At 44.3% G+C, this 15,523-nt stretch overlaps 1 protein-coding gene across 4 annotated transcripts in view; it reads left to right on the plus strand.

The window, feature by feature from the left end:
- The window catches only part of LOC122789298 (nucleolar and coiled-body phosphoprotein 1-like), a 1,070,760-nt gene extending 1,058,343 nt beyond the window's left edge, over positions 1 to 12,417 (plus strand). For 3 of the 4 annotated variants that reach the window (XM_044056613.1, XM_044056615.1, XM_044056614.1), the window contains one exon: positions 11,390 to 12,417. In XM_044056613.1, coding sequence (XP_043912548.1) covers positions 11,390 to 11,548 — 159 coding nt within the window. In that variant the 3' untranslated portion in view covers positions 11,549 to 12,417. The remainder of the gene's footprint in view (positions 1 to 11,389) is intronic. The other variant, XM_044056617.1, reaches the window with a different exon arrangement.
- The last annotated feature ends 3,106 nt before the right edge of the window (positions 12,418 to 15,523 follow it).

Here is a 15,523-nt window from a genome sequence, read left to right on the forward strand (position 1 = left end):
AGTGTCCCTGACCTCTCAAGCTACCAGGCACTCTCTGTGCAGTTATTGTGTTGCTGTGGCCTCATCTAGGTCAGCAGCATCAGCCTCTGCACTTGGAAGATGTTCCTGGCTGTGCCTCCAGCCTTTACCAGATGATTTTAGGGCTAAGCTCATAAATGCACCTTTAGACAACTCTGTTCTATTTGAATCTAAAGTTGCAGACTTGTTTTAGACCTTAAAACAAAAAGGCAAGGAGTTACAAGACTTAAAGCATCTGTTTGTATCTGCAAGTCCTAAGTTTCAAAGGAATTAGGCATCCAAAACTCAGTTTATCAGGAAGCTTTCAGGTCCTGCTTCCTTTTCCACACCACGAAAAGCTCCCAGGAAACAATCCACTCCTGCCAGGACTACACAATCAACCAGCCAGAGGGTGCCTTTTCAAGACAGGGCAGGTAGTGTGCGACTACCTGCCAGTCTTGAACGAACACACAGTCCTTCTCTTTACATCTCTCTCACTGTGTGCAGGTGTGGAGACGCATCACTTCAGACAAGTTGGTACTATCTGTAACAGATCTGTAACAGAACACGATACTTCATGACCTGGATCATTCCCCCAAAGAGAAGGGGAAGCCCCCAAACTAACAGCTTTCCCTCTTACAGCCAGTTCTGGACAACCTTATGGCCCTAGGTACCATCCAGCCTGTCCCACAATCAGAAATGGGGAAAGGATTTTACTCCAGGATCTTCCTAGTACCAAGAAAAGATGGACCCTGGAAACCAGTCTTGGACCTTTCCCATCTGAACCTTTTCCTGCATGTACCCACCTTCAGGATGCTTGCATTGTCTACTCTTTTCCCTCTGATCCTACCAAGAGTTCATGGCCACCTTGGACATCAACTATGCCTACCTACACATCCCCATAAGGAGTGTCCTCCGTTTCTCAGTGGCCTCTATCAATTCTCATCCTTGCCCTTTGGTCTTTCCACAGCACACAGTGTCTTCAGCAGATGTCTGGAACCAGTGATTGCCTTCTGCAGGACTCAAGGGATCCAAATCTTCCCTTACTTGGACTACCTACTCATCCAGGCAGACTGCAGACAGTCCCTCCTGCTTCAGTTGCAGAAAACCATTGCCGCCCTCCAATCCTTAGGGTTTCAGATAAATTACTCCAATATCCCACTTGGACCCTACCCAGGGCAGTCTTCCTGGGGTGCAGGATTCGGACAAACGTCAAAAGCCTTACTTCCACCCCAAAAGGAGGAAAGCCTGACACAATACCTACTTTTGGTACTTCTAACCAAGGAAATGACTGCAAGGCAGTACCTTCGGCTCCTGGGCTACATGGCTTCCACTATACCTATGCTGCCTTCAAAAATACTTCACATGAGGAAACTGCAATGGTACCTCGGGTTTGTTTGGATGAAGCACTCCCACCCCCTGGAGTACAGGGTGCCGCTTTTGCTCTGCCTCAAGGAGATTCATTGCAAGTTGACTCTGATGAATCTCAACCTGGGTCTTCCATTCCAGCCCCTTTCACCAACACGGGTAATGTACACAGACGCCTCAGACCTCAGTTGGGGGCAATGCTGGGGCCCCTAAAAGTACAGGGTATATGGCCAGAATCACACCGGAAAGAGCACATCAGTGTGAGAGAAATGAGAGCAATATTACTGGTCTTGAAGGCCTTTCAGCCCAGGCTACAACAGGGACCCCTAAAGCTTTTCACAGACCAAGCAAGGAGAACCAAGGCTTTGTGCAGACTAGCTCTCCTTGTGTGGGAACTGGCCGCCAGCCAAGGAGTTGCTCTTCAGGTAGTATACATCCTTCCCAACAGATTTCTCGGGTAGATTCCCTCAGCAGATCCATGACAATGTCCCACAAATGGATGCTACACAAGAATGTCTTCCTGGATCTTGTCCACCAACGGGGTACACCTCAAATAGACCTGTTTGCCTCCACCATGAAGATACAACTTCCCTCCTCCTGCACCAGACTGCCAGAACCTCTGGCGATGGCAACAGATGCCTTTTCAATCTCCTAGAAGGGGATGTTTCTCTATGTGCACCCTCCCAAATTCCCTCTTGTTTAGAAAGTCCTGCTGACGATCCAGCAGGACAGGCAGAAAGTCTTGCTGGTGACTCCCTACTGGCCAAGACATCATTGTTTCCCCTTTCCTCCTGCAGTTAGCCAAGGGCAGTCACCACACGGTACCCCTCAGAGTGGACCTTCTCACACAGGACAAGGGAACCCAAATCCACCCACATTGGCAATCTCTACATGTCACCTTGTGGATAAGAGTTCTGATCCCTTTTAGACATCTATACATTGAGGACGTGCTCACTGTCCTGCAGGAGGCCAGGAAACCTAATACCAGGAGATCTTGCATATCGAAGTGGAAAAGATTCTCCACATGGCGTCTTAGAAGGCAGATGGACCCATTGCAAAGCAAGGTCCTCCTAGTGCTGTCTTACCTGTGTGAACTTTTGCAGACAGGGTTAGTATTCTCCTCCATTATGGCCCATTTGTCTGCCATTTCCGCCTACCTACCTCTGGACCCCCCCAGCTTCCAGATTGCCTACAAAACTATTCCTTAAGGGTGTACTCCATTTCAAATCTCCAAGGAAGCCCATTCCACCTCGATGGGACCTGAAATATGTTTGAGAAGCTCACAACTTCCTCCCTTTGAGCCAGCATCCAAAGCTTCCATAAAAGCACTGCGCATGGAAGACTGTTCTGCTGGTAGCATTGAAATTAGCTAGAAGAGTCTGAGTTGCAAGCTATCATGGCAATTCCACCTTTCCTCATCTTGCACACACGGTAATTCTCAGGAACCAACCCATCCTTCGTGCCCAAGGTGGTCAGTGAGTGTTCCTTAAACCAAGCCATCTACCTACACATTTTCTTTCCAAACTTAAGCGACAGTGAGGGAGTACTTCATTCCCTTGATGTGCACAGACTGCTTTAGATTCTGTCTGCAAAAAACTAAGCCCATCAGACAGTCTGACTAATTGTTTGTCTCCTTTCACCCCAGAGCCCTGGGGAAAGCAGCAACTAAGCAAACCATTTCAGCCAGGATTTCCAGGGCTGTTACCTTCACCTTCTGTTACACACCACAGGAAACCCTTACTAGGCAGTGTTAACGCACATTCCACTAGGGCAGTGGCTTCATCTGGATCCTTCTTCAAAGGCCTGGACACTCCCACTATTCTTGAAGCAGCCAGTTTGTCATCTGTGCACACTTTCACAAAGCATTACAAAATAGATCAGATTTCCAGGGCTAGATTTGCAGAGATATCCTCCATGGATTCCTGGAGAACTCTACTAGGCCACCACCCCCTTCCTCACTGTGAACTTTGGCACGCACTCAACTGTACAGAATACTGTAACATGCGAATAGGACATAGTTGTTCAAAATCTTACCATAACCATATATGTCCTTCTCTTCCATGTTACAGGATTCCTTCCCTCCCTTCTTCGCCTCCTGATATCAGGCATTTCCCTTCTTGGATGGCACAGGACTTTCACTACCATCTCTGGGACTGGTTCTGAGTGGGACGCTCACTTCAGAAGTCTGGTGTGGTGTGTACAGACGTCACTTTTATGACCCACACTCTACTAGTTGCGTCAGACATCCCACGCACCATGAAGTGACTGCAAACTTTTGTATACTGGCCAGATGTTCAGGTAGCAAGAGGAGAAAATCCAACTGTACAGAATACTGCAACATGGAAGAGAAGGACATCTATGGTTATAGTAAGAATTTACACAACTCTTCTGTCTTGCTTATGAGAAAAGACTGGCTCCTCTTATCCTGTAGAGGAGGAGCTAGGGTGTAGATCGCAGCAGCTTTTCCTCTAAGGTTTGATGCACATTATGAAGACACTTTAATCTTGGATCCTCCAGCACAGGGAAAATACTTCAGATGACTGTATCTGGTGGCCTCTGATTCCCAGAAGACACTGGGACCTTCTGGGTCTTGAGCTTCTAGCATCAAAAACCAAGGAATGCTGTCAAGTTACATGCACAGTAAACATACAAAAACAAAGTACCAACAGCAGCGATGACCACTAAATTCTTTATTAATGTACAACGTACATAACTGGTTTCACTGAGTAACAGAGCAGCAGTGTAATCTAACAATGCAATAGTCACTTTTTAAACTCTAAGTTCCATGATTGGAAGTATTCATAGGAACACTCCTTTACTGTAACATTAAATGAAATAAGTATTGCTTTTGTTTTCGTAATTTCAAAATGTATATAAATAACATTTTAAAAAATTGTTGAACTTGATTTTTTCAGGTCTTCCATCTAACTTCATCTTCTGCATTGTAGTGCACACGTTAGTTTGTCAACCAAAAGCAATATCAAACTAGGCAAAATAAAAATTGTAGCATTTGAGACTGTCATGTAGACCTGGTTTGAAACATATCCTTGTTAATGCTATCCTTTTCTTTCAAATTCAGTACATCTTTCCATCCTGGTCTTAACAGGGGTATTCTTTCAGTGCCGATGACATGTTCTATAGTTTGTGCAAAGCAGTTTTATTTCTTTGTCCAGATAGAAGTTACTTAGCTGCTACCCTTATAAAAATATTGATGTATACATGGCCTAATATACCACCAGTTGTGATTTTTAATGAGCATTATTAAGTATTTGATTGTGTTTACAGTAAATGTTAGGTAGTCCAATCTCACCTTCATTTTTACATATGGGTTTGGAGCTGATCCTCTGCTCCAACTCTGCTGATTTTCAAGCTCGAAGACTTCTGGTTGGCTTGTGGCTAAGCAGGTATCCCATGGTGCACCAGTGCAATCCCCAGATCTCGTTTGCCGCGTCAACGAGTTTGGATGTGCTTCTCTTGGCTCTGGCTAAGTCTTGGAAAAATGTTCTTCTTAAGCTAGTTCTTTGCTGTTATTAGTGGTAGTTTATATATATATATATATATATATATATAGATATAGATATATAGATGTATAGATATAGATAGAGAGAGATAGATATAGATAGATATAGGTTGTTGCCTAATTGTCTCTCACCTTATTAGTATCCTGTGTACCAGTAGTTTGGTGCAGTTGTGCCTTATATTGTTGACTAGATACGTTAGTTTGGCGGTTTAGCCGCTATTTATCAACAGGGGCTCCTGTTGGGTACTTACTGTTTTCGGATTGTTGCTGATAGTCTTATTGGATTGCCATTGCAGTTTTTTTTCCCGTTTCTGATTGTGTGTGTGGCTGTATATACTTGGTCTGCTTGAGTTAGAAGACCCAATCTTTACACAGGTCTAGGGCCGTTTAACTTAGAGGACCTAGTCCTCGTGCAACCCTGTTAATTCCAAAACTTTTTCTGTGTGACTGAATCTGTGTGTGTTTCTACAACTCTGTTTTTAGTTCAAAGACCTAGTTTCTTTTACACCGTGCTAGGCCCGTTTAGAGTACTTAGTCCGCGTGTACTCCTTTTGTTGGACTAGGCCCGTTTTAGTTAGAGGACCTAGTCATCGGTTATATTGCCTTTTTCTCTTGAGTTTGCTTATGTTGCAATGTCTAAGGATAGCATGGAGCATAAGCCCTCTGGGTTCAAAAAATGTATGAAATTCTCCCAGAAAATGTCATTAACTGATGGCCATAGTAGGCTCCAACCAAAAAAAGCGATAGTCTGATTCTAGGTCCCCAGATCCGATCCCAGCCCTGGGCCATCTTGGATCCGAGGTCTTTGGATCTGAGAGCAGCGGGGTCATTTTCCTTATCCAGAGCTTCTTTGGATCAGAGGCCCCTCAGATGGCGGTCAGCTTCGGATCAGACCATTTCAGATCTGATTACTATGTTGGTTTGGCTGTTGGATCCAGTAGTATCTTCAGATCCAATTATAGTGCTGAAGGAGATGGCTTCTCCTACCTCCAGACTGGTAGCTCAGTAGGTCCTGGGGCCTCAGAGCCAAACCCAGAACATCGCCGCAGTTCGGTAGGGTGTCCTACCAAATCTACTCATTCCCCCTCTTCCTCCAAGTCTTCCAGGAGTGTTGCCCTCTGACATGGACAAGTACGATGAGGAGCTTCTTCAAGGCCCAAATAGAATTGGGGCTCCTGGCTTCCCCTTCCCATCTGGCCTGGGGGGCTTTGCCCCTCCCAGTTAGTCACTCTCTTCCAACCCTGGTGGCCTTGGAGTATTGGGACCTGGCTTGTTCTATTCCCCTGTCCCTGGAGCAGAGTGAGCCCTGTGCTGGAGTAGTTGACACTGGCTCTGCATGAGCAGGATCAGGGTACTGTTTTTTTTTTTTTTTTTTTTCCCTCAGATATGTCCCTTCCCCTTGGTGCCTCTGCCTTCAGTAGCTCCGGACCAGTATCTGAGAGTCATCGTGCTGTTTCGGGGCTTGTTCCTCCTCTCCAGGGGACTTCCCTTTCAGAGGTTGGAGACGGGACTGCTTCCAGCCCCTCTGCCTTCTGGGTGGTAGACGACGACCTACCAGGCAGGAGCTTCATCTTCCACCCCTCCGGGTCCATCCCTGCCTCTACTTTGGCTGGTGAGGCCTACCATCCTGTTCCCGTTTGAGCCTTCAGGAGGTTTCCTTCTCACGAGCCCCCCCCCCCCCCCCCCCACGGAGGAGGTACATCATGAGAAAATCCAAGAGAAAGCACTTGGACTTTCCTTCAGAGTCCCTTAGCAAGGACACAAACCTTGAAGATGGGTCCCCCAGATCTCTGCCTGATCCCTCCTTTTTGAGGGCATCCTTGAAATATTGAGGCAGAAGGGCAGATAGTCGCCTCAACCCCCGTCTTCAGAGGAGTTGGTGTTTCTGAAGTCTTTCAAAATGGGTGTGTCTACTTTCTTGGTATCCCCCTGCTGACAAGTTAGTTGATTTGATCACCAGCAGGGCCAGGAAGGAGCCCGATGCTATGGAGCCACTCCCAAAGAGAGCAGACAAATTCCTCAGCTCTCCTACGGACTGTTCTTTCTGGAGCAAAGGAGTTAGTCGATGCCATCATGGTTGCAGCAGCCACCAAGAAGCTGGTGGAGCAGAGCTCCATGGACCATCCCCCAAACAGGGAGTCCTGGGCGATTGACCATTTGGGGAAGTGTGGGTATGCCTCTGCTACCTTTTGACGGAGGGCAGTTAATTATTTGGCACACTTTACCCGCCTCCATAGGGATTTGGTCCAAGAACTTTCCACTTCCCTTAGAGTTGTTGCTGGCGGAGAACTATAAGCAAGTGTCTCACAAGCCTTCTACTCTGACATCCCTTGCAAATTCCTCTGTGGGACTAATTTCCAATGCTGTGAAAGCTACCTCTCAAGCAGCAGCTATCAGCATTGCTATAAAGCATCACGCTTGTTTACATTTATGTGGGTTTGTGGAACTCAACGCATCCTTTACCAATGCTCTCTTTGGTTCTACCCATTTCGGACCTTCTGTGAAGGACACTGACCCACACCGAGGAGGAAGGGAAGATTGCAGTCTGGATCAAGCTTTCTACTCATCAGAGGTCATCCTCCAAGACCCAGCGGGGGAACTAGAAAGATGTGGTTCCAGAAGTCAAGTCCCTTCCAAGATGCTCCTGATGCCCCTTCCAGAGGCAGGGGGGTGGTTTCAATGGCCACTGCCACCCCTAGAGGTTGGGGTCCACAAAATCAGGGCTCCGGGGAACCCTTCTGAGTAACCCTATCACCATTCCTGAAGCATTGCCCGACTGCTCTGCCCTGGAGGAAGTCAGGGGTCGCATTTCCCTGTACTCAGCCTGGACAAACATTACCTCTGATTAGTGGGTGTTAAACATCATTTCCAGAGGTTATTTCGTTCCCATTTCGGAACTCCTTCCAATAAGTTACCTCCCTGACATTCCACCCAGTCAGAGTGAGTTGGCCCTCAAAGAACATCTTCAAAAAAGAGCCATCCAAGAGGTCCCAGCAGGACAAATAGGCTCTAGTACTTATTCTTGCCTCTCTTTAGGGCCAAAAAAGACAAGGGACCTGCTTCTTATTTTGGATCTCAGTGAGCTCAATATTTCAGTCAAAGTCCAAGTTCTGAATGGTCACTGCTCAGTCCATTCTGCCTCTCTTTACACAGGGACGATTGGAAATGCTCAGTAGATCTCCAGGACGCCTATTATCACATCAAGATACAGGCATTCCAGGAGACATATTCACTTCTGGCTAGTGGCCAATCATTGCCAGTTCAGAGCCCTACCCTTCGGTCTAACCACAGTCCCCCAGGTGTTTACCAAACATATGGCAGTGGCTTACCTGCAGCTGCAGGGTTTTCAGGTCTTTATGTACCTTAATGATTGGCTCCTCACAGCACCTTCGAGGCATTGACTGCTACAAATGATCCATTATGTTCTTCCCTTCTGTCTGTTGGGGATAACTGTCAACCCTTCAAAATCCAATTTGGTCCCCACACAACAGTTGGAGTATATAGGAGTTTTATTAGACTCTGTTTCAGAGGTTGCAACATTACCTCTAAGCATGGTTCAGTTGATCTGGGAACAGGTCATGCAGAGCATAGACCTGTCATGTCCCCTGACTCGCTTGGTTCTTCGAGCCCTCTGTTCATTGGGCTTGGCCATTCATCTTGTTCCATTGGCAAGGTACCACATGCGGCTGATGGAGTGGACCTTAGCGGTTCAGTGCTCTGCTCTGTTTCAACCTATGTCCATGTTCATAAAGCTGATACCCGTGTGCACATGACACCACCTTTGGTGGTTTCAGTATGAGCATCTTATTCTATGCAGGCCCTTTTCACTCACTCCATTCAAGGCCACAGTGACCATGGACACTTCCCTGTTGGGGGGAGGTATTTTAAGGGGAAGACTGTCCAATGCTCATGGTCCTTTGTAGAGACTAAGTTGTACATAAACATCCTAGAGATGAGAGCAGTACTTCTATCGTTGCAAGCTTTTCTGGACTGCCTCCCACCAAGGACAATTGCAATTCAGACATCATGACTGTGGTCTGGTATGTCAACAGACAGGAGAACACGATCTTGCCTGTTGTATAGAGAGGCCATGAGTTTGTGAGAATGGGTGATGTCCTCCAGGCACTTTCTTCTTACAACACACATACCCGGGGACTCCCAACTTGTTGGCCGACAAGCTCAGCAGATCCATCTAGAGTCCTCATGAGTGGTTCCTCAATTCCACAGTGGCGAAGCAGATTTATGACCAATGGGGTCAACCTTGCTGTGACCTCTTTGCCTCCCCAGGCAACCACAGATGCAGCAGATACTTCGGGGAGTCACCAAGGGATGCTCTAGTCCACAATTGTTCTCCAGGTCTCCTGTACACCTATCCTCCTCTTCCTCTAATTTCCAAGGTTCTGCAGAAAGCACAGTGCCTGAGGATATCCGTTGTCCTCACTGCCCCTTTCTGGCCCTGTCAGCTGTGGTTCCCCTTCATCAGGTCTCATCTGAAGTATTTGCCCTGGGTACTGGATCCTCGACAAGATCTGGTTTCCCAACCATCAGGGCTTCCTCTCCCAAACTTTCAGACCCTTCATCTAACCGTATTGTTTCCTAATTTGTAATTCTAAAGCAGTCCCATCCAGTGTATTCTAGCCTCCTAGAGATCTTCCACCAGAAGGGTTTACAGTAGCAAGTGGAAAAGATTCTCTATCTGGGTCAAGAGCAGGAATTTGGATCCCTTTTCTGCCTCTGACATTCTCTTGCTTTTGTCCTCCCTTTTCCCAGCAGGAACATGTTTCTCTGCAATCAAGTGTCATTTGGTGGCGATTTCTAATTTTCACAAGAACAGTGAGACTACTTTTTCATGTAAGCTTTGTAAAGTGTTTGTGAAGGCGGTCTTCCTGCTTAGACATTAGTTTTGCAGTCACTGACGTAGGAGCCCTTTGAGCCTGCTAGTTACTGCAGTCTCAAATTCCTGTCTTGGAAGATGGCCTTTCTGGTTGCTATAACTTCAAATACTAGGGTTTCGGAACTGTAAACTCCCATTACTTGATTTTTTCACAAGGACAGACTTTCTCTCAGGACGAATCCCTCCTTGCCCAAGGTTTTTTCTGAACCTAGTCTAAACCAGTGTATTCACTTACCAGTGTCCTTTCCCAATTATTCCAAGAAAGGAGAGTACATTCTACATACGTTGGACGAACACAGACAATTGCGGTTCTACCTGCATGTAGAACCAAAGGTTTTCACAAGTCAGAGCAGCTTTGTGGCTTTTTCCCCCAACAGATGTCTTCAGATTTCTAAGGTCACTATTTCTAAATGGATCTCTAGCTGCATCTCCACAGTCTGACAGTAGGCATCTTGAAGTTCCAGGAAGAGTCCAGGCTCATTCTACAAGATCCGTGGCTGCTACTTCAGCCTTTTTGACAAGACTTGCTTTTGATGACATTTGTGCTGCTGCCACTTGGTCTAATCCTCACACCTATATATCTCATTACAAGCTGGATTTGATTTCTAAGAGCAGGGCTTCCTTTGGCTCCACAGTGCTCCAGAATGTCCTTCCTTGAGGTCTCCCATAAATGATAGCTGGGGACTTTGACCCTATGCTAATGAATGATGACATGGATAGCATCAGTTATGTGCTTACCATAACTTGTCATCTGTGTTATCCTGTGTTGTCATTCATCACAATTTCCCTCCCGCCATCCCACTATCTTGCGAATCGTGGAGGAAGTTGAAGCGTTTTCCTTCCAGTTTTTCAGGAGTAGCCTTAAGGAATATGATGGCAAACCCGATCTGGGGGTTAGAGGGCAGCAGGGGATCATGGGAGAGGGAGGAGCTAGTGCCTTGGGTCCATCTGTGGTATGTTGCCGGCTCTGATCTGATATCTGATCCTAGACCACCGGGTGATGAATGATGACATAGGGTAACACTGATGACAATTTATGGTTAAGTGCATAACTCTTCCTGTCTTGGCATAAAAGAATGAAGCCCTGCCTGTGACCAAGGCATCATTAGTTCATTTAGTAACTCTTGACACGACTTTTTGGGGGAGAGGAATGATGTGGCTAAGCCACCTCACCTCTTGTTTGGGTGGGAGGGGGTGCCTGCTCATACTTGCATGGTGGAATTTGCATTGGCGAAGAATGATTGTATTGAGGTGCTGTCTGGAGGGGAAAGCAGGGCCTTAAAGTGCAGATATAAGTACGTACATCATACAGCTACTTGCATAGCAACCCTTGGATGCCTTGGGCTTGTGCAGGGGAACAGTAGGGCCTTAAAGAAAATCTGTCTCTAAGCAGATTACACAATTAGCCTCCACTCTTAAGGCAGTGAATGAACTGAAGGGCTGTCTCAACAGGGGAATGAATGGGCTAGTTGAGTGGTGAGAGGAAGGTTTTATGGTTGAGGGGATTGGTGCAGGACAGTAGAAATGTAGCTGTTGATGAATTTGTTGGCAGTGTGGCAAGTGATATTTCATACACTTATAAGCTAATTGTTTCCTTTGTTTTTGCACAGAAAGGAGCAGATGGAGACTGGGGAGAGAAAGCCTACAGCATTTTGAAGTACACCAAAGGAAAATCATTCAGACATGAAAAAACAAAGAAAAAGCGTGGCAGTTATCGAGGTGGTGCCATTTCCACTCAAGTGAATTCCATAAAATTTGACAGCGAGTGAGCAGTTTCAGTGCTGTGCTCATATAGACTAAATTTTTTTAATTCTGGAGTTTTGATCAAATCCATCTCCTCTGTTGCAGGAGGCAGGGATCAATATTTTAGAGACGTCATGAACTACATTGGCTGCATGATAAACACCACCAGGCACCTTTGACAGCATCAGTAACGTTTTAGTTGTGATCAGATCTCTGATCATCCCATTTGACTGAGGACTTAAGCTGTCCAACTTGGCTGGCTTTAGCCATCATGATTGTGATAAATACTGTAATGACAATTACAGATACTTTCAGTTTTTATTTATTTTTTCATGTTTCAGAGAATTTTTGTGATTGGGGATTTTTGGCCAGGTAAACTTAACGCTCACAGGTACCATTTGCAGCAGTGAGCCCAAGCCATTGTACGCTGAATATAATTGTCTTCTGGGAACAGTGTTGTGCCATTGTTATGCTTCAGCCTCCTTTCCCTATAATAATCCTGACAAAAGTTTTTTTTCCATTTTGGAAAGTAAAGGACTTTGGAGTGAAACCTAACTCATCTAGCATGTTTAAGCTCATGACCCCAAAGGTTGTTTTAGTAGCCCATGTCTTGTCTACTGAAAATTAACTCTACAGTAATTTGAAAATGTGAATCTTTGTTGGGCCTATTGTCTCATCTTTCATTTGACTCGTGTAGTTCTCAGTTTCCAACCCTTGTTTATTTGTAACTTTAAGCTGACTGATTTTTTTTGTCTTAATAGTGACAGTACACCATTTTGATTCTTGGGTTGCTTTTAGTCACCTAAATTGAAGACTTGTAGCTCATTTTTAAACGGCTCTTTGTAAAATATTTTTTCTACAGAAAATCTCATTCATTAAATTTCTTTAAAGTGAAGAGTTGGCAGAATTTTTAACAGAGTATAACTTTGTTTCCTTTGCATTTCATTTTTTGCTGGTTTGCTGTGTTCAGTACATTGGTTAATCATCTTTAAGTCCAAGATGGTCTTACTGCAGTAGCCAGAGGTAGCAACAATTCAATGCATTTAATAGCATCAGTAAGTGTCTCTCTAGATTATCTGGGTCTACCTGTGTTGACATGTGCCACTTTTCATGGTTAATTTTTGCTGTAGTCACAGATCAAAACCTCGTGTTTGAAATTGCAGAGTAGATTTTGCAATTTATTTCCATTAACCAGGAAAGTCCGACCAGAGTCTAAGCAGACCAGTTTTCAGCAGCGGCCCAGGGAAAAAAATTTCCACAGTTAAGGTTTCTAAAAATAAACAAATATTTAAACATTTAAAAGCATACAAAAAAACATTAGTTAACAGAAGTGTTAAACACGAAGTAAAACCAGCATTACACAAGTATTTTGACAGACATGTCCTTAAAGATATTGTTATGCAATTTAGTAATATTAATGAAGCTTCATTTGAGTGAAAAATCATATATAGTGAAAACAGGAAGTTAACGGAGTTGCAAATAGGCATAGAATGAGAATAGACAGTATAAACGGAGACGAAAAGAAATTTGAAAAAAGGTAAGGGAGGGAAGAAAGGAGGAAAACGATAACTGGTTCAAGAGGAAGGATGGCGAGGAAGAAAAAAAAAAGGAAGCACAAGTAGAGATCAGTCGGTCCTTCAATTAATTTGTAATACAACAGTGTGATTGGAATGAGTGAAGTCTTTTAATGGGATTTTGTTTTTCAGTACCAAATCTAATAGTGTATTGTTGCAGCATTACACACTTGCTTTTTGTTTCACTAATTACACCGAGCAGCGTGAAACTTCTGGCTTCCAAAGTGAAGCACAGTTGGACATTGCAGTAGAATAGCAGGACTTCAGCTTTTTTACTGATGCATACAGCAGCTCTAATATTCACTGCAGGTTAATGTTTCTTCTGTATTCTCTGGTACGGCGTGGATTATCAAGATGACACATTAGAACATAAGTTAGTCCTTTGTACCCCCCCCCCCCAAAGTGCAGTATTGCAATAAAGCAAAAGGGTATGTTAAATGTCATCACTGTTGTATTTTCATGTCTTCATTTTAAACTAAAATCATGATTATTGTAGGAGCTCATTTTCCTTTCTGCAGTATGTCAAACACAGTGCCAGGTATCACTTGTTAAGCATGTTCAAAAACTGCTTTCCCACTTCCAAAGCCCCTCACTTTTCAACAGTAGAACTTAATCTTTTCAACAAAGTATGATATATTAGGTGTCTCGTTGTAGCAGTTGTCACATTGTAGTTTCAGAGGGTTAACTTTTTCCCATCATTGGTGTTTTAACTTCAGTAGTCTGGTTGAGGGAATTGATGTTTTGCAGAAGCAGCTTGCAAACGAGGAACATTGTAAGACTCATTGTTCAGATATTGCCTGCAGAGCCCTTGTTACCTCATTTAAGTTGAGCTTTGAATATTATTTGACTAAGTGAGCCAGCACTCTTTTAATTTTTTTGTTTAACTGATGGCATTAGCTTATGTATTTTTATTATCATATATTTTTATTTATATATATATATTTGTGAAGTCCGAATTTGTGCACACTTTTTGCTGGAGTAGGCTTCAGTTCTTAGAAACCTGAAGCGGGTAAAAGTGGTTTAGAAGAGGAATGGATGGGTGATGAATCAGGTGGATCAAGCATATGTGCACACTGGCAAAGGTAAGAAACAATGATATCTTGGCCACTAGTACATATCCGTATGTCCTAGTTCTTTGGGTTCTGTTTCAGGATTGGCCATGATGAAAGTGAACCATTGTTTATGTGGGCAACAAGTATCGGAAGTCTGCTTTTTTACCCCCCTTTGGGGGGGCTACCTTTTTAAATAAGTTAAAATGGTTTGGGCCTTAACTCATTCAATCCAGTGGAATTGTAGAAGCTTGCACTGTAACTTCCGATGGGTGGAGCCCATGGGTGCTGTAACTCTAGGGTGAGGGAGGGGGTGGTGGAAGCCCCTCCACTTTCGGCTGCCCATTGTGCCGTGAAAGTGCTGCCAAAGTAGGATTACATGGAACCATTTGCATTGGCATTTCAGAGGAAAACTGCAAGCTCAGGTAGCTGGAAAAACGACAATTGAGTAATGCATCTCCTGGCTGCCCAAGATCCCAGTTGCCATGAAAATGCCTGTGTGAGTTTCTAAAGTGTACCAATTAATGTCTTTCAAGAATTTTGGATAAAGCCAAAAGTAACAGCAGAATTAAGGCTCAAAACTAGGGACAATGTTTAACCATTACTTAAAATTTTAACAGAAAATGTATCACATTAACATGCATTTTCTGAACAGCAAGTAAGAAACTTTAATGTCTGGCAATAGTGACTGACTTAATCCTCTGAATACCTCTAAGCCTTTGTTTAAGAAATATGAACAGAATCATAAGTGGAGGGGATAATGGGCCAAAATACGGAACAGAGTTTTAATATTGCCCTTATAAAATTAGAAACTGCCAGAATAATGGGTTTGCATTATCATTCATTTTCTTAAGGATCTGTAATGTTACTCAAATGTTTCATTATTTAATGAGATCACTAAATGATGAAACACGAGTCTGAGATGTCATAACCTTCAGTGGTTTGCCAGATGTTATGAAAAACCGATCTAAAACACATGGCAGTAATCCGGATGTTCTGCAAACTTTTGGAGAGTTGATGAGTATAATCCCAAGTGATTTATTTTACGAGAGACAGGGCAAAAATAGGTTCATAGGTAGGTACTAGGCTATCTGCCCGAGGGCATTTATAAGCCTAGCCAGAGTGTGTCTGCTTTCGCCACCCCATTGATTAATTAACTGAGCGTCTCTCAAGCAGAGCCAATGAAGTGAATCCCAGGGATGTGTTTTCTGTTACCCATCCACTCGTCAAGGCTTCTTTTGAAGAGTGTTAGTGAGGGGCTCTGCCTAATGCAGTTAGGAATTTTGTTCCAAAGCATGGGGAGTCTCTGTGACAGGAATCTATCTCCTCTCCGGTACAGCTGGTGAATCTGGAAATCTTAAGGCAATGTTACAACTGC

Source organism: Protopterus annectens, chromosome 14.part0, assembly GCF_019279795.1.
Source record: "Protopterus annectens isolate FY-2018-M chromosome 14.part0, PAN1.0, whole genome shotgun sequence".
NCBI classification, from domain to species: Eukaryota; Metazoa; Chordata; order Ceratodontiformes; family Protopteridae; genus Protopterus; species Protopterus annectens.